Raw genomic sequence first — 22,458 nt, forward strand, 5'->3', positions numbered from 1 at the left:
TGGGGTTAGAGAATTCTGAAAGGTGTTATATAGTCAGAGATTTCTACAAAGTAAAAACTAAAATTTTGGAAAGTAAATAAAAAAAAGATATAAGATGTTTTACCTTTTACAAACTCACCAGTACATGGCTTTTCTTCATCTGAAGTCACAATGAATGCAAATTTCAAACTGGAAGAAACTTGTGCCCATACAGAGATCTTTTTTGAAATGTTGAGTGCACATATTTAAAAAAAAATAAAATGTAATGAAGTGTTTTTCTGAACAGGGTACTGTAGCTTTTAAAGATCGTTATGGATTTCCAAATATATGCAAACAAATAAATAAATAAACAAATCAGAAGTGGTGTACTGTTTTATTTGACAAAAAACGGACTACAGAAAGTGAAGCTATTCATATCTTAAATTGTATCATTTTTAGATAATACCTGGACTCCCAAAATTAAAATATGGAGACAAAGAGATTAAACATTACATTACCATGATAATGGGTTTGACAAGAAGAAATATTTGCAATGTAAATTTGTTTTATAAAAAATTAAAATTTAAAGATTAAGGAATCTTTCTAATTCACAGAATGAAAAAAATAAAAATAAATCCAGTTTTTTTTTTTTTTTTTTTTTGTCAGAGATACGAAATTAGGGTGATAATCCTACTGAACCGACATTGTTACTCTTGATTAATTCTCCAATTGCTTCTGAAAATCAACATTAATTTATTGTAGAAAAATGAAGATTTGAAGCAGTTAGTGCAAGTACATGTCCCTAAAGACTGACTTCTCAGACCCAATTAGGACTACCTAATCTTACCTTTGGCAAGCAAGTCCTTAACTATCTGATTTGTGAAACCAGCCGTAAGTCCTGCAAGGAAGTGTCTCCTAATAAATGTTGCTGCGTGGTTTAATTCACAAGAGGAAAGAGGTTTCCAAGATCTAGCTTTCCATAGATCTGCAAATCAACTGTCTCCTATGGGCATTTTTTATTACCATCATCTATTTATTCTACACTCTCCTACCACAAACCCAGTATAGTACTTGACCACCTTGACTCCCCTACATAGCCTTATGCAAATGACACCCAGCTCTACCTATAACTAGACCCTGGATGTCCCTCTGCCATGGTCCGGCTGTCAGCTTGCATCCAAGACATTGAGGCCTGGATGTCTGCCAATTTTCTTCAGCTCAACACCAACAAATCTGAACTTCTAGTAGAAGCCAAAACTCAACTCAAGAATCTCAATATTGCTGCCTTGAACCTTGTACGAAGCCTTGGCGTACTTCTAGATAGTAACCTCTCCTTTGCTGCCCAAATCTCCTCCGTAGTCAAATCCTCCTTCTACCACCTCCGAAACATCTTAAAGGTCCGTCCCTACCTTTCCCTCCCGGATGCAGATACTCTATCATGCACTGATCTCCTCTTGACTCGACTACTGCAACTCTATGGTGGTCTTCCGTCAGGCGCCATAAACTGATTGCAGCTGGTTCAAAATGCTGCTGCTAGGATCCTTACCAGATGTAAAAAACATGATCACATTACCCCATCTTGCCCAGCTGCACTGGCTACCTGTAAAGTTCAGGATTACTTTCAAAATTCTCCTGCTTGCCTACAAGGCCCTTCATCACAGAGGTCCCGAGTATCTCTCCAACCTGCTGACCCGCTATGTCCCTGCATGCAACCTGAGGTACTCTGACTCTGGCTTGCTTGTTACACCCAAGCAAAAGTGCACCACACTCGGTGAGCGCTCTTTTAGCTTCTTGGCCCTGAATCTCTGGAACTCTCTCCCAGCTTTAGTGCGTGTAGCTCCCAGTCACTCGTTTCAAATCAACTCTCAAAACCCACTTGTTCTCTCTTGCGTTCAATGCTCTTTAAGCCCAATATCTGTTATAAGCTGCTGTCTAAATTGCTATTTGAGGTTTTTCTCATGATTCTGTAGGACACACACTTCCACAATGTTTAGAATGCACATCCTAGCCTTGTATTTAATGTATTTGTATTTTTTTTTTACTGTTTGTATTTCACTGTATTTAATGTATTATGCATTGTTCCTCACTATCTTGTAAAGCACTTTGTGATGGTGGTCCACTATGAAAGGCGCTACATAAAACTATTGATTTAAATATTTATCTAAATCCTACATTTCAGCAACACAACTTAGGAATTGTAGACCAGTGATACATTCCAGCAAACCCACACATTCTCTATCTCAAAAACATTTGTGTTTTACTAAAATATCTGATAGTAAAATACTAGATCTTCCTGTATTCCCCTAAAATCAGGGCAAATCACAATGGGGGTGGGGCAATATTGTGTTAATTCAGCTACCACACAGACATCCCATTTTCACTTCACGTGATCACAATCCTCAAATTGTACTTGTAATTGTATTTTACATTTCTTGACACATTTTCCACATGTCAGAATTTGCTTTATTTTTGTTACAATACACAAGATTAAAAAACAAATAATTGTGTGGAAAAAGAAGAAAAAAAAAATCTGAACGGCACATAAGTAAAATGTGTATCATTAGAATCTTACATTTCATAACAGAGCCAGAATAACGCATTTACTGGTATATATTTCACTTATTATGTTTGATCTCTGGGAGTCAATATACTAGGGGAAATGTGGCAGTCTGGCAATTGTAGGTTCAACTTCCACATTTTCACTACATCAATGACAATACTGCATGCAGCTGAACTTGAAGCTGGATGCATTACAATTGCAACAAAATCTTCCTGGTCTACAAGTCTTTCAGAAATGTATAAAAAAGGTATGCTCTGAATCTGAATGAGAAGTGTCAAAAAGAACATCCATACTTGCATCTCAGAAAAATCACAATTCCATACACCTATTGTCTTTATTACTTTTTTCACAAAAAGTTAAATGCAAGTTTTAGTAGAACAAAGACTGTAAACAAATATTTGCAATGTCTATTACATGTCACACAAGAGCTGCTTTACAGAAATTAATGGTCATGAATAAAGGTATCAAAAACAACCCTTAAAACACTGTGACACTACTAGTAGTCTACACCCACACTTCTAATATTCATTAACAAAATCAGCAACATATTTCAGTGTACCTGCTAGTTTTCACCAACATTTTTTTTTTTTTTAAATTTTGCAGCTCTATTTTCTTAAGATGTTTTTTTTTAAGCATGCCATTATATATTACACATCCTATTTCTGTTTCTTACCAGTATTTTTTAACTTAATATATATAGCTCAGCAATGACCTTAACTTTCATGTCATACTTTTCTCCTAGTAAAAGCCTGACTTAAGTTTTCACATACAACATACTTCAAGCTTATGTTCCACAAACAGTGCCTTGATTAAAGAAAAAATAAAAATAAAATTTGTGCCGTTTTAATTTTTAATTTTAAACTATGCCTCACATAAAGGCAAACACTTTATTTCACTATTTCAGATGTCCCACTCCTGCACCTCCAGATGAAATTGTGTGTGGGTGGTAAGCATTGTGAAAATGTACATGTCATTTTAGGAGAAGAAGGTTTTAAGACAGAGGGTTATAACAATCTATTAGAATTAATTGCTGTATGTCTGTCCTTCAGGTGGCTGCGGAAGCTTCATATTCTCTTTGGACATCATTAGACGCCTTAGCTCTTGAAGTACAACTTTAATACTATAGGAGTTTTGCCATTTAGCTAGAACTGGTATGCTACGTGAATCCACCTGTAATATAAAAAAAATAAAAAATAAACAAACAATTCAACGTGAAACAAACATTGCATGAAGTATTGTTTTCTTGGCTATTTTAGAAATTAGATTATTGATTTAATCTAACGTACCATCATCTAAATGAGATAACATAGTTGGCCGATTTGATTTACTTTGGTACTGTAACTGAAAACGGTCTTAGCACTGGCATTGCAAACCTGGCTGTTCATTTCAAGGTCTCCAAAGGAATACCTCCACTGCAGCCTGGAGGTATCTAAGGATTAATCCAAACCTGTAAATTAACATTGGTAGCGGCAGACAAACCCAGCAAAAGCCTATGCTCCCTATGGGTCAGATGGAGCTGGGAATCACTCTTAATGGTCACTGTTCATAATCTGTAATCAAACTAAAAATGCCCTGCTTTTTATCAATTCTATTCCATCAAAACATGGGATGATAAAATACAATAAAAAAAATAAAATAAAAAAAAAGCCTGAAAACAGCCATGGCATCAGGAACGTCAAATTTCTACATGGGTGAAAGTGGCCAATGATCATTTTGACAAACTCCTGCAAAACAAATCTTTTGGCCAGGGGTCTGGGGGCCTAAGCTCTGGGGTTGTACATGATCCCATCCTAGTACAAATGAAAATGGTTGGAAGTTTAGACCAATAAAGATTAGAACAGTGTTGGCAATAAAACGTATTTATTTCACTGGCCACATTACATTTAAATCAACCATCATGCTTTGTAGTTTTCCAGTCAGATCACTGTAATTTGTAATCCATGGTAACACTGTGTCCATTTTTTAAGGCTTTGCTTTGTGCAACAGTCTAATCACAAGGTCTTACCTTAGACCAGTTTAACTGGAGTCTGAGACTTGTCAAGACCTTTTTAGTGCAACCGGCCCCAGAATAAAATGTTTTGGTCACTTTAATTTTATTTTCGGCACTAACAAAATATTTTTTTTGTCATCACAATGTTTCTATCTGAAGAATTTGACTACTAATCCTAGGGTGGGTGAAGCAGGTGTCTGGCAATTCTGCCTCTATGGAGAGTTCTGCTCCGTGCTGTTCATGAACTTTGCAGTTTTCAACTCGTTGCATAATTAAATCTTTTTCAGACGCAGTTTCGTTCAAATGTGATCAGTCTGTCTGTGTGCGGTGGTTGCCGACCAAGACTGACTGAGACCGATTAGTCATAAGGGTGTCAACCAATGGTGAAGCAGGTTTAAGTGACGTAGCTTGTCATGTAACTTGTCACAAGATGGCGGAATATTGACCGCTTTAGTTCCACAGGTAAAAATACATTAGTCTTGAATTGCTCCGAGTGTCCCGATTTCAAAATTACCAGATATATGCACATTTGAATAGTTAAATGATCAATGTACCTTTTTATTATATCAATCTACTGGCAGCCTATATTTTCTGAATATAGTATAAAGGAAAATAAGAAAGGCAAGTCAATTTGGAAAACATTCAGATTACTTGCCAATGAAAACTGACATGCTGAGGATGGATTCATCACCTGTGTCTCACGCAAGAAAGTCTGTGCTTTCAATAGCTATAAAACAGGTACATCAAACGTATTAAAACTAATGTGAAACGGAATCGGGATCACGATTCCCAGCTGACGGTAAGTATAGGCTATAGACGGCTGTCTTTTGTTGTTGTATCTCAGCTTTGTGGGTACCGAAAGTATTACTGACTTGTAACGTAAAATGTTATCTGTTCTGATGCATGTCACTGTTCTTTATTGAGATAGTGTTCTTGTAAGATTGTTGTTTAAAATTGTCGTAAATTGTGTTCAAGATATAAATAGAATTACTTGTGTTTGGAAATTGTTAATTATTAACAATCTAGTTACTAATATAGGTGAAAACAGCAATAAAACATTTACAAATGTGTCTTTTTTTGTGCATACACGTGCAGGCAAACACGAGAGAGAGAGAGAGAGAGAGAGAGACAGGTGTCACAACAGGCGACGCAGGGGCAATACAAAACACATAGGATTGAATCGTATTTCTTCGCACGACAACTAGAGAATTGAGCAATTATGGAACAGCTTCAATCCATGGTGTCCACCAGGGAGAAGCAGTATCTAAAATGATGAAGGAAAAAATATTTGCCGCTGAAAAATACCAAGAGCTTTATGACAAAGCCTATCGCAATTACAAAAGCACAGAGATGAAAGATAATATATGGGAGTCCACATCAAAGGAACTGGATAAACCTGGTATGTATGATTTATTGTCATATATGTTGAAACTCCATTGAAGAAGACACCAAATTTCCACATTATGCTGTCAAATATGCATCGGTCTTGATCATAAATTTGTCAATAGCATTTTTTTAGAATTGAATAGATCTCCCAGTTTTCAAATCTGTCGCTTCAGGTATGTATGGTCATGTCGCTGAGAAAGTATCTTGTCATCCAATGAAATCATATCGCATCTGTGTAATACTATAAATAAATATTAAATAACTCATTTTTATTGCTCTAAAATTACAAGCTCCTGACAGAAAAAAACAGGGTTAAAAAGTAGTTTTAACGCAACTTCGTTAATGACATTGAATGATTTACTGTCTACTCTGTACTGTATTTTTTATAAGGCTTCCCATAGCAGAACGTATATTAGGACTGGGAGGCATGTAATGTATTTAACATGATGTTATTTAATATAAACATTTAATTATATTTTACAGTTGTCCAATGAGAGCATAATCTATGTATTCACTGTAATCTGTACGTTATGTTGCCTTTAATGACTCTTTGGAAATTAGGAGTTGGGCGTTATGCATACAGATACTACTAAACAGCGTGAGAAAAAGGTGAGAATATTTTTCCATGGAAACCACGCCATATAGAACAATGGATAGGGTTTTAAAACTGACGTTAATGAAATAAACATTTAGGTTTCGCGTAGCTGACCCACATAATACAGGGTCCAGGTAGAGCATGCCAATGTGAAAGTGGCTTGAGAGATAATTTGTTGTGGTTACAGGAATGGTAATTTACCAATATAAAATATGCTTTACAAATATGCCTTGACGAGTTTGTAGCATTTCATTGCAGAGTGGAGAATGCCTTTGTATAAATGGCTCATACGCTTAACTGAGGTTGTATCTTTGTAAATGCATCTGTATTTGATTTTTTTTCCTCTCAAACTGAGGTGGGCTTACCAGTTTGACAGAATGTAACATATTTGTTTTATGTTTAAAGAAATCCTATTATCAGAATCAGTATCTGCAGATTTTTTAAAACCTGTTTAGATCTGTGCCTTTTCTTAGTGGGCAGCGCTTGTCAAGCTGCAAGTTGTAGTATGGAAGTTCCAGCTGAATAAGTACCTTTGAAGATTAAAAAAATAAACAAATAATAAAATATACTTACCATTCCATTGGAATTATTTACTCCATTCATACTAATTTTTGTTACAAATCTAAGAGTTGGTGGTACTTCTGGATATTTAGGTCCACACTCTACTTTGAGACTGTATATTCTGTTTTCATAGTTAGTCTATGGGAAAAAAAAAAAACATACATATATTATACAAATAAAAAGAATTATTGAAACACATATCTCTCTTTTTATCTAAACATTAGAAAAAATTAAAAGATTAACACTAGAAATTGAAGTTTTGTGAACAAAAACAAAAGCATCCCCGGTAGTGTAAATGCATGCAAGATCAGATCAAATGGTTCTTAAACATGAAGTAATTTGGAGAGAAGTTCAGAGCTTAAACAATGTGGCAGTGAAAAGGTTAATGTTCACTGGACACCACCTATAATAGAACATTATTGAGAGAATAGAACTGTGAACCAACAAAGCACCTTGTCTGTATCATTGACATGGTCAGAGGTTAAAGCAATGCAACAGTGAAAGGGTTCATTTTAATGGGCAACACTGGTAATAGAACTCAAGTAAGAAAATCAAATACAGCTCTTTCCATGCAGCTGTAATTTCACGTCACATAACATCAATATGGCAGCCATATTAGGTCAGAGGTCAATGACATGGGCAACACAACATGCGTCTAACACACGTTTCAAACTGATGCTCTAGCGGCGTGCCAAACTGAATTGAAAAGAAGTACGTGTTAGAGCTGCACTTCACTATATTCCATGACCCAATTGATGTGAGACTCAGAACAGGTTGCTCCTCTGTGGGTGCTACCATGATTGATTCTGACGGTAACAGGTGATCAGTGTAGCATTGTGGAACACACGATACTCTTCAGCACATCATTTGAGTACATTAGCATTAAGTACAGTTCACTGCAGGAGCACCGTATGAAACCAAGGCGCACCAGAGGCGCTCCGAGCGGCAGAGGAAGGTTCGCTAGCGTCAAGGCGTACTTAATTGTTTCAGACACTGCTCTACTCATCTACTTAATGGGGACATAGTAAATATTTTGTGCTTGAACTCAGTTCGGCACGCCACTGGAGCATCAGTTTGAAACAGGGGTAAGATTTATATAACCCTGAAAATATGAAGTCACTAACTCAAACAGTTTGAGATATGCGACTTTGACACTGAGGTGGGGACAGCTTTGCAAAAAAACTGTCACAAAAGGGTTTAATGTTTCTTCTGGCTTAAATAGGCCTATATGCAGCAGGAGATGCTGCAGTGGTTGGTTTGAAACTCATACAAGCTCCCCTTACAGGAATGCCTAATAGAATCGATAGGCTGTCGAGTAATTTCATACAAAATCACTTCCACAAAAGAAAATGTTTTTAAGTCACAATTCTGGATATGGAAGAAACTTGGGTGTGATCAGAGCTTTCAAATAGAAAACAAAGCATACCAATTCGCAGACCTCTAATAAATGGCTTGGCCTAAAATGCAACATTAAAAACGTATGCTCGTCACCCACTGGAGATGCATGTCCCTGGCAATAGAACATTTGTCAATTTTGAATGAATCTGCATAATCCAATTTTAACACTTGTAAGGACATTCTTTAGCACACAAGTTACTAAAGGTATATGGAGGGTCGCTGTCCAACAATCTGTCACATCTACATTTTTACACATCTACAAACCATTGTGGTATACAAACTGAAACAAATTTCAGATAACTGTAAATAAGAACATAAGAAAGTTTACAAACGAGAGGAGGCGATTCAGCCCATCTTGCTCGTTTGGTTGTTAGTAGCTTATTGATCCCAGAATCTCATCAAGCAGCTTCTTGAAGGATCCCAGGGTGTCAGCTTCAACAACATTACTGGGGAGGGTTCCAGACCCACACAATTCTCTGTGTAAAAAAGTGCCTCCTATTTTCTGTTCTGAATGCCCCTTTATCTAATCTCCATTTGTGACCCCTGGTCCTTGTTTCTTTTTTCAGGTCAAATAAGTCCCCTGGGTCGACATTGTCTATACCTTTTAGGATTTTGAATGTTTGAATCAGATCGCCGCGTACTAGCTTGACATCATAAATAGCATGAAGAATGTTTTGACAAAGTCTTTTTTTGTATTTCTAACTTGCCAAACTGAATTTGGAGCTACATTGCAGCCATCTAGATTATGGTTTTAAGATGGTTGTAGCTTGCTGCTTTTACAAGCAGAGAACTGTACATTTTACAACTAGAACTGCCCGGCAGTTTCACAGCTTCCAAGCTCAGTACCACAGTCTCTTTGTTTTCATTTAAAAGTAGGCTAGAAATCCTAAGTATAAGGCAGTGGGGGTTATGGGGGTCCGCTCCCAGCGCGGGTGCAGGTGGCAACGCCCTCCACCGAAAACGAATTTCAGGGTTTTGCAGAGGTCTAAAACTGCTTATCCTGGGCCTAAATAGGGACACAATTCAAAATAAGTGTAACTTTGTTATTTTTTTTTTATTTTAGGTGTGAAAAGTAATTACAAAATAACACATTTATATTAGAATTTTAAAACCACAAACATGTCTAGCACACAGTAAATTTCAAAGTAAGCAAACTCCATTTGGTTTTGCAATAATTTCACACAGAAAAAAAAGTGGTGAAAGAAAGACAGAACCAGATATCAATAACAGAGAAATTACATGAGGCACAAAAACAAACAAACAGTCACATTACATAGATACCATAATACCAAATGAGCCAGAAGAGAAATGTGAAGCAATTTCTAATTTAAAAAAGACATAAGACAAGCAGTATTAATTGGTAGTAAATTTAAATCCAGTTCTTTGTTTTTGTTTTAAATACAGGAAAGGTAAGCCATTTTGTTTTCTATTTTTCATGTATTCCATTTTTTCTTTTGCATTTTATACCAAAAAAACACATTGCTTCTAAAAAATATTCTTGGAACCAACATTTATTTTTAGGTCTTCCAAGATTCTGAGTATACATACCTTCCCATGTCGCCGTTTCCCATTAACTACAGAGTCCAAGAATTTGCGTTAATAAATACATACATTTATAAAAATGCTGTCACGGAGTGACCCTAAAACCCGTCCCTTGTACAAAATGCAAACACCTTTTTTGAGTGAAAGGTATATGCGACAGAGATGTCTGACTCTTTCACAGAAACAGTTTCATTTATTTGAAGTCTTCCCACTGATGATGGGAATGAGAATGTAGAGATGGGAGCCCAGCTAACAAGATTTAAGTTTTTGCAGGTATCAGGCTTTTAAAGACTGTCACCCACACCTGTGAGCAGAAACAGACTCACTGAGAGCAGAAACTGACCTAAGACTGTCACAGCTACTGGAAGCAGGCTGATCTTTAGGATACAAATTAAACATTTGTGAAACTGCAACAAATATTGTAATGACTGTAATGTGTTTTAGAACCAGTCCAAGCTGAGCTGGCGCAGAGTTCGAATCCTGTTGGGAATGTGCTGAGTTATTGGATGATTTAAACTAACCTGTGTTGATTGAAATAATATGATATACTCTGTCAATAATTATAATACTGTATATGTTCCTTTCAAAAAGATCTGTATGCTCAGTAGAAAACAATGTATAGATGTTGTGTACATGCTATGAAAGCACCTGCTGGAAGGAGTCAAACTCAGCAGGCTCTTATCATAAGGCCTTGTTTTCACATATTTGTTTTATGTGAAAAAGTAGCTTCTTTTGTTATTTTTATTACTTCACGTCTCATATTAATCAACACCAAAAAATTGGCAAAAGGCTAGGATGTCTTAAAACCGGCTTCAACTGGATTTTGTATGAACAGAGAAACTGTTATACAAATAACTATTATTGTTGAAAGAATATATTACAGTTAAAAACAAAAGTAGTTCAGTAATAACCAACGCTCAGAATATTGTAATAATTGTAATATGTTTTAAAGAATATAAAACCAGCATAAATAATATTGCAGCAAATTATGAACAGGTTACAATGATTTGAACAAAGAAAACTGAACAAGTGGTAATGTTAGAAATAACAATGTTCGAACACTGTTGATTTTACAGTTTTCAGAAGTTTGTTGCTTTTTCTGTAAACATTAATGTGATTTCTGCAGTAAGTTGTATTTTTTCTTTATTTTTTTTTCTTTATTTTTTTTTTAAATTCTGTTAACTGTTGCTTGATTAAAATAAATACAAATAACAATAAATAATGTATTGGCCTTTACTTGAACAATGTAGCTTGAAAAGTAAAAGTCCATTACATAAATATCAAGTATATAATTTTTTTTTTTCTTTTTGAAATAACTGTTTTAGGCGGATCATCTGGGAAAGTAGATGGCAATTTAGCCAGCTAGAAATGAGAAGGCTGGTACCAGTTGGAAATTTTGGCAAGCTGTAGCATTGCAGCACAAGTGTCAGCATCAGATCAGTTTTATGGAGCAGTTTCAATTCAAAATACTGCATTAGTTCATTATTTCACAATGCTTTAAAACTTTAAACACCATAGTAACCATTATCCAATCTACACACTAAGGAGTTATAAACTAATTTTACATTAAACCTTAAGGAGAGGTCTGTCACAATCAAGGTAATTTTTGAAAGTCATTTTTAGCAGTCATTTTTAACATTTTAGCCTCTCGAAGTGCTTAACACACAAAACCCACCCCTTCAACTTTCTGATTGGTTAAATGTTGTGTCAAGACGTAACACAGCTGTCTTGTGGTTCCAAGATTTTTTTCATCCAGCAATGCGCAACTGATCTAGTCTGCAAGAAGCGCAATCAATCTTTATTGATAAAGGCACAGCAGCATCTGCAAGACGGGCGGATCAGGTTTTTTCAGCCGGGCGACCACAGCCACTTTACCGGGTGGCCCGTCCGGCTGAAAAGGCCTGGGGAGAACCCTGCTTCCTATATTTAACCAGGTGGTCCATCCATGTGATGTAATGAATGTGCAGTTTAGATTTCCTAGTTACGACCCTCAAATTTAATCTTACAAGTTGTATCATTAAACCACGGTGAGCTCTTTTTAAAAAGACGCCAAGTTTTGATTGGCTCTAGAGTTTCTAAGATACCAGTCAAGATGGTAGTGTAGGTATTACCCAGCTCATCTACTGATGAGGACTCAGTGAGTGGTAATGAGATCAATACATCAGAAAGCTTAATTAATTACCCGGTATTTAAATGTACGGTCCACACTGTAGATATTGGCAGATTCACCTCAAAAAGAATGGCAAGATGATCATAAATAGTAAGAGCTAGGGTTATGACATTCTTAACAGCTAAACCACGAGAAATTACCCGATCTAAAGTATGGCCACGATTATGCCTTTGACATGCAGGATATAATCTAAGGAATCCAGTAGCCTCGAGAATTCCAAGGAGTTAGAATCAGAATCAATGTCAACATGAAGGTTACAAATCACCCAGTAAAAGAATCCTTTCACATTCGACTGTCAATATAGATAGTAGATCCCCATATTCAGTCAGAAATAGCGGGTTTGACTTAGGTGGTCGATAAATATTACAATATGAACAGATAATGGACTCTTTAATGTCAAGGTTAAAACTTCAAAAGATGAATAACCTTCAACAATTTCCTGTTTGATTCTAAGTTAACAATGGAAAACAGTAGCAAGTCCACCTCCCCATTACGTAGAGCTTTCTGGAAAAAGAAAATAGCTAGGTAGAGAAGCCTCAATCAGGGAAATATTGTCATTCTGTCCAAGCCAACTTTCAGTTAAAGACAGAATATCAAATTTTGTAATCCTGAATAAAAATCACTGATTAACTGAGTCTTATTAGACAGAGACCTGACATTAAATAAACCTACGTGTAAATTGGTCCAATCAAGAGCATGTTATTGAGCAGGGGTAATAGGAATTTGACAAAGGTTACTGTAGCATACACCTCAGGTAGCAGGAATAGCAGGATACTTTAACTTGAATTTGACATGCCTCTTTAGATTCCATCCCCTCCCCAGTTCCTAGTTTAAATACCTTGCTGGATGAGATTATATATATATATATATATATATATATATATAAAAAAAAAATCGTTCCCTATATTATTATTTACTGTTACAATTTTTGCATTTTTCAAAATTTTTTTGACTTTGCAATTGTCATTGTTTATTATACTGCCATTCATCCTGTTGGTTTTTCCAACACAGATTTTTTCCTTGCATTAGAAGTCTTAAGAGATTGTGATTATTTTTTTGTTTAGGTTAGTCCAATGAAAAGGCATCACATCTCCTTCTCTTTGTCTATCAACTCTAGACTAATACAGCTACCATTTCATCTATCAATGAATATTTAAACAGTAAGCTAAAGTGAAAATCCTGAACAGTAAAATAGGTTACAAAATGTTTAACAAAAAAACATGAAATACCACTGCAATTAAATACTGCATTTGATAATGAACGTGAAATTTAAAATGCATACAAAACTAGAAATTAGTTTCTGAAAACAATGAATTGTTTTTAACCTTAGAAATGTGGCAATTAAAAAGTCAATTTCTACTGCACACCACTTGGTAATGGAAGGTTTGTGAGAGAATCATAGAATACAAATTATAAAAGCACTATCTGAAAGCGAGTGGTCTGGGTGGGGTGTCCCTTGAGCTAAAGCCATCTTTGAAAGCAAACAAACTAGAATCTTTGGTATCAGATTTAGGATGAGAATACAAGCAAAATGCAGACAATATTGCAGGCAGAGACCAAAGAATCATATTTCTGTATAAAATTAACAAGACTATGGGAACTCCAGTTTTTCACCACCACCTGAGCGAGATGAGCTAGCACTGCATGTTACATGTGACCCAGTTCTTGCTTTACTCATGCATGCAGAAGAATCCAAGGATGGGACAGATTTATAAACCAACAAGATGCAGTGCATGCTATAATGTTATGACAATTCGAAAAACTCTACTGCAGAATGTGTGTTATTTTGAGAAAAGGCCAACTAACAGACTAACATTTATCTGTGTCAGTGAAACAGTATTTGTTCTGGTATTTTCTATACCAAATAAATCTCAGGGTCACTGTATTTGAATCAACCTGCTCTTCAGGTTCTTAAATCAGTTTTAAGAACATAGCACTATACCGAAAACAAAATGGAAATTTTTACATCTATTTTGGATTTTGCACTGTTCCAGGAGTAAACTATCAAAATGTGGTCTGTGGCAGTGGCCAGCAATGTCCAAAAAGTTCAACAGATGCTATTTGACTGCCTGGATTTTATTTCATTGTGTGGATTGTGGTATGGCATTACCTGTTCAATAATTCTGCATTTTTCACATACCCGGAAGCAATCCTTTGTAAGTCTTACGGGGCAGGATGAGTGAGTGTGTGTGCGCTTACCCTTGGTGGTCCAATGATCATTCCTGTCCATCTGGTAAGGGTCATATCTTCATCATCTTCAAGGCCCCAACTGACAGTACCATCACCTACTCCTTTCTGTCCATCTTCAAGCTCTTCCAACAAGCAGAAATTACGAGGAACTTTAATTCCTGCAGAAAGAAAAAAATCCTGTAATGCAAAGACTGCAAAAATGCATCAATACTGTAACTGAAGCCTTAGTTTATTACAGTACAGTATTACTACAACACTGATTTTTGAACTCATGGTTAATTAGATAATGCAACAGGAAACGTTATCTCGATTGGGAAGTATTACTGTTATTAAATCACTCCTTTAGTGTTAGTTTAAAAAACATTAACAGTAAAAGTTTTATTTATTTATTTTTTTATTCACTGTTATTACAAACCCGAACAACTGACAACTCAAAATGCAAAGATTCTTTGCAGTGTGACGTTCATACCTGTACTTCGTACTAATCACCTATTATCTCCACAGTTAACCACATTTGCCAACAATACTAATTATTATAATCTAATTTTGAGGGATGCGATTATGATTTTAAATACTATCGCAGCCAAATACTGCAACTCCCTCCTGGCTGGCCACCCATCCGCTCCAGCTCATCCAGAACTCTGCAGCCCGCCTGGTGTTCTCTCTGCCTCACTTCTCCCACGCAACTCCACTACTCCGCTCACTCCACTGGCTCCCGATCACCGCTCACATCCAGTACAAGACTCTTGTACTAGTCTACAGATGCCTTGACCAGACTGCACCCAGCTACCTCCAGACCCTCATCTCTCCCTACACCCCCACTCGACCTCTCCACTCCGCCTGCACTAGAAGACTCCCCTGCCTCCAGAGCCCGCTCCTTCTCCACCCTCGCTCCGCAGTGGTGGAATGATCTTCCTACAGATGTCAGGACTGCCCAGTCCCTGACCACATTCCGGCGCCTCCTCAAGACTCACCTCTTCAGACAGCACCTGTAGAACTCCTGCTTTTCCCCTGGGTCACTTATCACCCTTCCTTAAATGCGCTTTACTTGCTCTTATCTGCCCACTATTTTACTGCATTTAATCCTGTACTTCAGAGTACTGTAATCTGCCAAGTGTTTAATCTGTAGTAATTTGTATTTAATCATATCCTGATGTAACTATCACTGACACTGTTATCTGCTGTATTATTGATTTGTATTTTGTCACACTTGTACTTGCTTGAACCAAAGTCATTGTATTTATCTTGCTCTTAATTGTATTATTACTTGTACTGTGATACTTGAAATGTATTTGCTTACGATTGTAACTCGCCCTGGATAAGGGTGTCTGCTAAGAAATAAATAATAAATAATAATAATAATAATAATAATAATAATAATAATAATAATAATAATAATAATGGCAAGACTATTTCACAGATAGTCAAACCTGTATTAAGAGACCACACAAGGGACAGTCTAATAGTGGTTTCTTAACACAAGAGGTCTCTTAAAAGAGGGCCCATAGCTTATGAATTTTCTATTTGTCTCTGACATGCTTTTCTGTAATTATGTATGTCTTACATACACTGTAAAAGCCAGAAGGAAGTATGTAAATGAAGGAAGGACAAAAGGAAGTATGTAAATGTAATAACATTCGTTTAGATAATGCATTTACAAAACAAATTATTTTGTGAAAGCAGTGAATGCTTGCCTGTCTCCGGTCACACAAAATGTTTTAAATCCTTTGCAAATTTCAATGCCTGTGTCTGCCTTTCAGGTACGTGTTGATCCACTGCATCCTGAAACCCACGCCAGCACAAGCATAACATCTTTTTCGACTACTCTTATAAGCATGGCCTGAATTTTTCGGTGTTTATTTTCCTTGAACCGTTACATCCGAATTATGAGAACATGCTGATAAATTAGTGGAAGCTACCTAGTTCCCAGACAAGTGGGAGAACGAAATGCAAGTTAAAGTAGCATCTGGGGGGGAGTGATTAATGTCATTGCTTGCTCTTGTGTTCAAACAATGAAGGTGAAACAGAGTTAGCAAGTCAACCAGGACATTAAGGTAAAAAGAAGCGACTTTGTTTAGTAATTAACAGTTTAAGATATTGAATCTGCTCAAAACACGGTCACGTGAACAAAAATAAAAACCTAAAACTTCATGCCCTAGTTCTTTCCGTTTCAAAATGCTGTCTGCGTCTTCTTCTAGTGACGAATTTTTCCGCAGTTTTTCTTACACTTACTGTCTTTACAAGTTTAATAAATTTAATGCTGTCATCTAGAGAGGCCCTTTTGTTTATCCACGTTCTCTCTTCCTTTACAACAGTGTCGTTTTACTGATTACTAAAAGACAGCTAAAATGATTACCGTATTCCTTTGAATTTAGGACGTCCCATTTAAAACCATATTTTTCTTACAATAGCCCTGCGTAACGGTGCTTAATACAGGTTTAAGTCCGTTGCTGGGTAATAGAATTGTGGTCGCTTAATACAAAGCACAAATATCATTGGGCGGAATTTAAAGTGGTCACTTAGGACAGGTGGTCGCATGAGCAGGTTTGACTATTACATTTTTTATTTTTTAATAAAATCTGTACAACTGTATTTTTCAGTAATGCTTGGTTTTGTACATTAATATATACAATATTTGTAAATGCCACTGCATAATATACAAATATTAAAAAATATTGTAGTGTTTTGCTAATCATTCATTACCACAAAAAATGAACGCTACCATAATGTTTACAAAAGATTTTGAACAGCGCTGTGAAACCGCGGGCGAGTCATGAATTACAAGATTATTTAATAATATTAAAAATAGGTTAAATGCTGACAAAATGAAGACTGCCTTGCAATAAACATGCACACAAGACAGCAGTCTCACACCCACACAAATACCTCGATACTTCCTGTGTAACGAGTTTAAATCACATAAAAAATAAAGAAGAATAAACAACATATCTTCTGTTTTTTAAACACTATTTTTCACATCAAGTGAATAAGTATTAGACCTCTAATTCACATTGTTTTGCCAATACGTATTTTTTTTCCCCCCTTGTCTGACTGAATTTGCCAGGCCCGAGGAAAAACTACTTCCTGAACAAAACGAGCACTGCACACCCAAACGCGCCTAAATACTGAACACAAATAAATAACCAAAAAATAAGAATTAGATTTCAACTTGTACTTTTATCCTCTGTAATCAATTTATTTAATTTGGACAGCACCCTTTCATGCGATTCTGTCGCCGCGGTCGTTTCATTCACAGCGTGATGAGTGACTGTGCATTGAAAGACCCTTATCTTTTCTTGTTTGACATAGAAGAAACACGCAATAAAACCCTCTTTGCCCAAGGAATCCCCAATCTGACGGCATTTTTTATTTTATTTTTTTGCGAGAGAAAATGCTGCTCAACCCTTCCTAAAGCTAGTTTTTTTTTTCTTTCTTTAAATAATCATGAAACAACTCATACCAGTGGAGGCCGCCATCTTGTCCAGCCGAATCCAGAACCACACAAGTCCCTGACATCACGGTCACCTGGGCAGTACGTCACCACTGCGTCGAAGCCGCGCTGCTTTCCTTATCTTTGAGAGGGAACCATGCGAGAGGTTATGGAGGATAAATGTCCATGTATTTATATATTCATTTATTTATGCATTTATTCATTTATTTATTTCTACATGTATTTATTTATTCATTAATTAATTAATGAATTTATTTTAGCATAAGAGATAATGGGAGCGTTTTATCAATACATATATTAACGAATTGCTAATAATTAAATACTGAAACAAAATGCTCGTTTGAAGCCAACGCTGTACATTACTTACTTTGCAAACAGTGCAATAAGTACAGAATTCAACATTTTAGATATTATTAGGAACCATTTTATAAGTGCCACTGTAGCCAGCCTGTCAATACAAAATCAGAATAGGTGGGGATGTGTGGTGCAATCCGGGGGTGCGTGGCTCTGAACTTGCTTGGTGTGTTGAATGCCTGCCTGTCACAGGGCTCACTGGATCCTAAACCCTGCTAGATACAGACTGGGATTGTAGTAACCACACACCGGCCATGATCTGCAGACATTAAAGGTTTGCTGACATGAGGGGGGTTTAACAGTAGAGTTTTGAGCAAAATACAGGAGAAGGGTCAAAAATATGGGAGACTCGTGAATACGGGAGAGATGACAGGTCTGCTGTAGTATTTATATAGAAACATAAGTTCCTATTTAGGTGTTACAAGGATACAAGTGTGTAGCTGTAGCTACACTATCTGGTCAGAAACGTAATAGCATGTACCTTCGATAGCTCAGTTGGTAGAGCGGAGGACTGTAGTGGAAATACATTGATATCCTTAGGTCGCTGGTTCAAATCCGGCTCGAAGGACTTTTTTTAGTTTTTGTATCTAATTTTTTTAAAAAATGTATATTTAAATCACAACATATTTTCTATTATACTTCTTTTACTACCAAATTCTTTGTGGGGTAAGTGTGTTATAATTTCAATTTCCGTGAAGGATCGGCTATTTAATTAGTTTTAACGTTTGTAAACACTGGTGTGAAAACGCTATATATAATATTTATTATTTTTGAGTTAGCAAATTTGTCTGGTCGTTTTACTACTTAAATTTACTGTCACAATTTTAAGACTTCTGATATGTATAAAAAGCAAGTTATTGTTGGGGGGAATTAGCTCAAATGGTAGAGCGCTCGCTTAGCATGCGAGAGGTAGCGGGATCGATGCCCGTATTCTCCATTGTATATACTTTTTTTTTTTTACTGTGTGGGTACCATAATCTCAAAGTAACAATACCTCTTTATTCATGTATCATAAACCCACAGTGAAGACAAGGAGGGACTGAACCGATTTTACAATGCCTTGACATTCCTAGTATATCCACAAGGTGTCAGCATTGCACCATTTATGCATGCCACACACTGATAACACTGTAACAATTTTTTTTTTTTGGTTCCTGGGTAGTAAGTGTTATTTCCTAATTGCTTATGCCTCAAAAGTATAGAAAATGGCTATTATTCCCCACAAACTTTGCTTTTGTGACCAGGACAGTAATATTTTGAAATTTAACTATTTTCCAGAACATTCCAGATAGATTCAGTGCTGAGTAAACTTGGAGTAACTTCTAGAACTTTCTAGAACTTTCCAGTAATATAAATAGTAGTATAAATACAGGGGCCTTAAGCCCACCAGTTCAGTTTAGTTCCAGCTGCCTAAGTGGATACATATCTGCATTTTTCTGAGATGGCATCAAGAGGCTGCAAGCATCCGGCAGACGCATTTTGCTATGTCTGCGGCCAATTTATCAAGACGAGCGAAAAAGTACTCTGTGGAAGCATCTGCTAAGATGTGCGAGGCCTACAAGGCATATTTCGGCATGCCTTTCGGGGATCAAGACAAACCCTGGGCACCTCATTTCACCTGCGAGCACTGCAAAAAAACTCTGGAAGGTAAGATGGACAATTGTTGCTCGGAATTTTATGTTATAAAATTTGTTAAAATTTTTAAAATTGTAAAAGTTTTTCATTTTAAAATGTTTTACAATTTTCAATGTTATTGAAAAAATATATCATATATGAAAAATGTTGCGAGAATCTCTTACACATTAGTCATGGGTGAAATAAATGTATTTTTGTAGGATGGTACAAAGGGGAAAAGAGAGCCGTGAAGTTCGCTATCCCAAGAATTTGGCGGGAACCCACTGACCACTCAAGCAACTGCTACTTCTGCAGGGTGGACCCTTCTAAACGTCAGACTGGCAAGAATGCACCTGCTATCATGTATCCGGACCTTCCTTCATCCATCGCCCCGGTGCCACACTGCCATGAGCTTCCCGTACCCACTCCTCCGGAGAGAGAGCAGCCGTCTTTAGAAGAGAGCAGCAAGTCAGAGAGCGAGGAAGACGTTGTAGATCCAGATGACAATTTCAGAGGTGGAGCTGAGGAGAGAAACCCCTACAACCCAACCAAAAAGACCTCAACGACTTGATTAGAGATCTTGGTCTCGCCGAGTCCAATGCCGAGCTTTTGACGCCTAGGCTCAAGCAGTGGAACTTGTTGGATGAAAGTGTGCAAGTCGCAGATCAGAGGAAGCGTCACCAACCTTTTTCCAGCTTCTTCACCCGTCAAGATGGGCTCTGCTTCTGCCACAATGTGACCAGTCTGTTCGAGGCAATCGGAATCGCCTGTAACCAGAATGAGTGGCGCCTCTTCATTGACAGCTCATCCAGGAGCCTCAAAGCCATGCTGCTCCATAATGGTAACAAGTATCCGTCTCTTCCCCTGGCTCACTCGGTGCACCTCAAAGAGGATTACAACAGCATCAAGACCTTGCTGGATGCCTTGAAGTATGATGAGTACGGCTGGGAGGTCATAGGAGACTTCAAAATGGTGGCATTCCTGATGGGTCTCCAAGGCGGTTTTACCAAGTTTCCCTGTTATCTTTGCCTTTGGGACAACAAGGACACCAAGGCGCACTACCACAGGTGGGACTGGCCACAGTGGACCGAGTTCTCTGTGGGGAGGAACAACGTCAAGTGGGAGCCACTGGTGGACCCCTGGAAGGTGCTGATGCCACCACTGCACATCAAATTGGGCCTTATGAAACAATTTGTCAGAGCTCTAGATAAGGAGTCGGCAGCCTTCAAGTACCTTCAAGACTTCTTCCCTAAGCTGTCTGAGGCAAAGGTCAAAGCCGGTGTCTTCGTCGGACCACAGATAAAGAAGATCCTGGAGTGCAATGAATTTCCCAAGAAGCTCACAAGTAAGGAGAAAGCGGCTTGGAACAGCTTTGTCGCAGTGGTTCGGGGCTTCCTGGGCAATCACAAGGCCGAAAAAACTATGTGGAGCTGGTTGAGACTCTGGTGAAGAACTACGGCACAATGGGCTGTAGGATGTCCCTCAAAGTCCATATCCTTGATGCTCATCTTGATAAATTCAAGGAGAACATGGGAGCGTACTCGGAGGAGCAAGGCGAGCGCTTCCACCAGGATATACTAGACTTTGAAGGCCGCTACCAAGGACAGTATAATGAGAACATGATGGGAGACTACATTTGGGGGCTGATTCGTGAAAGTGATTTACAGTATAATCGTAAATCTCGAAAAACTACTCGCTTCTAAATCTTTTGTAGTCATTTTTGTATTACTTTAGTATAAATACATGTTAATTTGGATTCATATGTTGTTTTTTTTCTGACTTTATGTGAACGAAAAGACACAAATTCGCCCGTTTTCTCATTGGAAATAGGTAAATTTATAAAATATCACTGTCCTAGTCACAAAAGCAAAGTTTGTGGGGAATAATAGCCATTTTCTATACTTTTGAGGCATAAGCAATTAGGAAATAACACTTACTACCCAGGAACAAAAATTGTGTTACATAGTGTAACCTGGTATTGTGCTATGCATGAATTTGCACCCCATTAAACGCACAGGTTCATTGACAAATATGTGGGTAGAAATGTGCAAAGAACCCAATTTCAAAAATAGGTTTCCATTGAATAAAATGACCTAAGTGTCTCTTGCAGAAAGTGTCTGGTTTACTGTACTTTTATTCATAACAAACAAGCATTTAATTAAATGGGTTCACACCAAATTAAACTGCCTTCTTTATTTACTTGTCAGTGTCATAAAGATGAACAAGCATTGCTAATGCTAATGATCAGAGTTTCTCCAATCAACTGCCCGTTGGAGGAGTAGAGCAACAACAGCTTTATCCAAGGTAGGGTGGTACAATCAATCCACTTTATTTTCTTGGTAGTTCCATTGTCTTCAATGTAATACATGTTGCATTGAAGTCTGCACTAAATCTGTGTCAGACAGTGGCTTCGTCATGTACATTTAGCTTTGCTGCAAGGAAGGCATACTTTTCACATGAAAGGGCTGTAATGCAGTAAAAAGTGCAAGAATTAAACACACAAGGAAGTGAAAAGGTTACTTTACCAAGCTGAAAAAAATCTTTGAACTCCAAAAAAACAACGTTCTCTTTCGCCAGTCAAATCTCAGAGTACCTAAATAAAGTTTTGAGTCCACAAATTTGATTTTTTTTCGTCTGTTGCGTATAATAGATTGTTACATTGTTTACCGTCAGGAGTTTAAGTATGATT

At 37.1% G+C, this 22,458-nt stretch overlaps 1 protein-coding gene and 2 non-coding genes across 3 annotated transcripts; 2 read left to right on the top strand and 1 right to left on the bottom strand.

Annotated features, from left to right (window-relative positions):
- Positions 1-2,838: 2,838 nt before the first annotated feature.
- LOC117394669 (ubiquitin-conjugating enzyme E2 variant 2) lies at positions 2,839-17,943 on the bottom strand. The gene is made up of 4 exons (XM_033993090.3): positions 17,811-17,943; positions 14,360-14,508; positions 7,063-7,188; positions 2,839-3,688 (listed from the first exon to the last, which is right to left on the bottom strand). Exons 1-4 carry the CDS (start codon positions 17,824-17,826, stop codon positions 3,542-3,544), a joined length of 438 nt encoding a protein of 145 aa, XP_033848981.1. The 5' UTR covers positions 17,827-17,943; the 3' UTR covers positions 2,839-3,541.
- A 692-nt stretch (positions 17,944-18,635) lies between these two features.
- Positions 18,636-18,723, top strand: trnay-gua (transfer RNA tyrosine (anticodon GUA)). The gene is given in 2 exon segments: positions 18,636-18,672; positions 18,688-18,723. It is a non-coding gene; the product is annotated as a tRNA-Tyr (tRNA).
- Positions 18,724-19,019: 296 nt separating this feature from the next.
- On the top strand, positions 19,020-19,092 carry trnaa-agc (transfer RNA alanine (anticodon AGC)). Its single transcript has one exon. It is a non-coding gene; the product is annotated as a tRNA-Ala (tRNA).
- Positions 19,093-22,458: the final 3,366 nt, after the last annotated feature.

The sequence above is a fragment of the Acipenser ruthenus genome, chromosome 3, assembly GCF_902713425.1.
Source record: "Acipenser ruthenus chromosome 3, fAciRut3.2 maternal haplotype, whole genome shotgun sequence".
Classification (NCBI taxonomy): Eukaryota; Metazoa; Chordata; class Actinopteri; order Acipenseriformes; family Acipenseridae; genus Acipenser; species Acipenser ruthenus.

Bases quoted from the DNA above. Each gene is read 5' to 3' on its own strand.
- LOC117394669 (XM_033993090.3), bottom strand. The intron at 7,189-14,359 runs GTAAGCGCACAC...TTTTTCCCATAG, and splicing joins TGATCATTGGACCACCAAGG to ACTAACTATGAAAACAGAAT. The intron at 3,689-7,062 runs GTAAGTATATTT...TTTATATTACAG, and splicing joins TAAATAATTCCAATGGAATG to GTGGATTCACGTAGCATACC.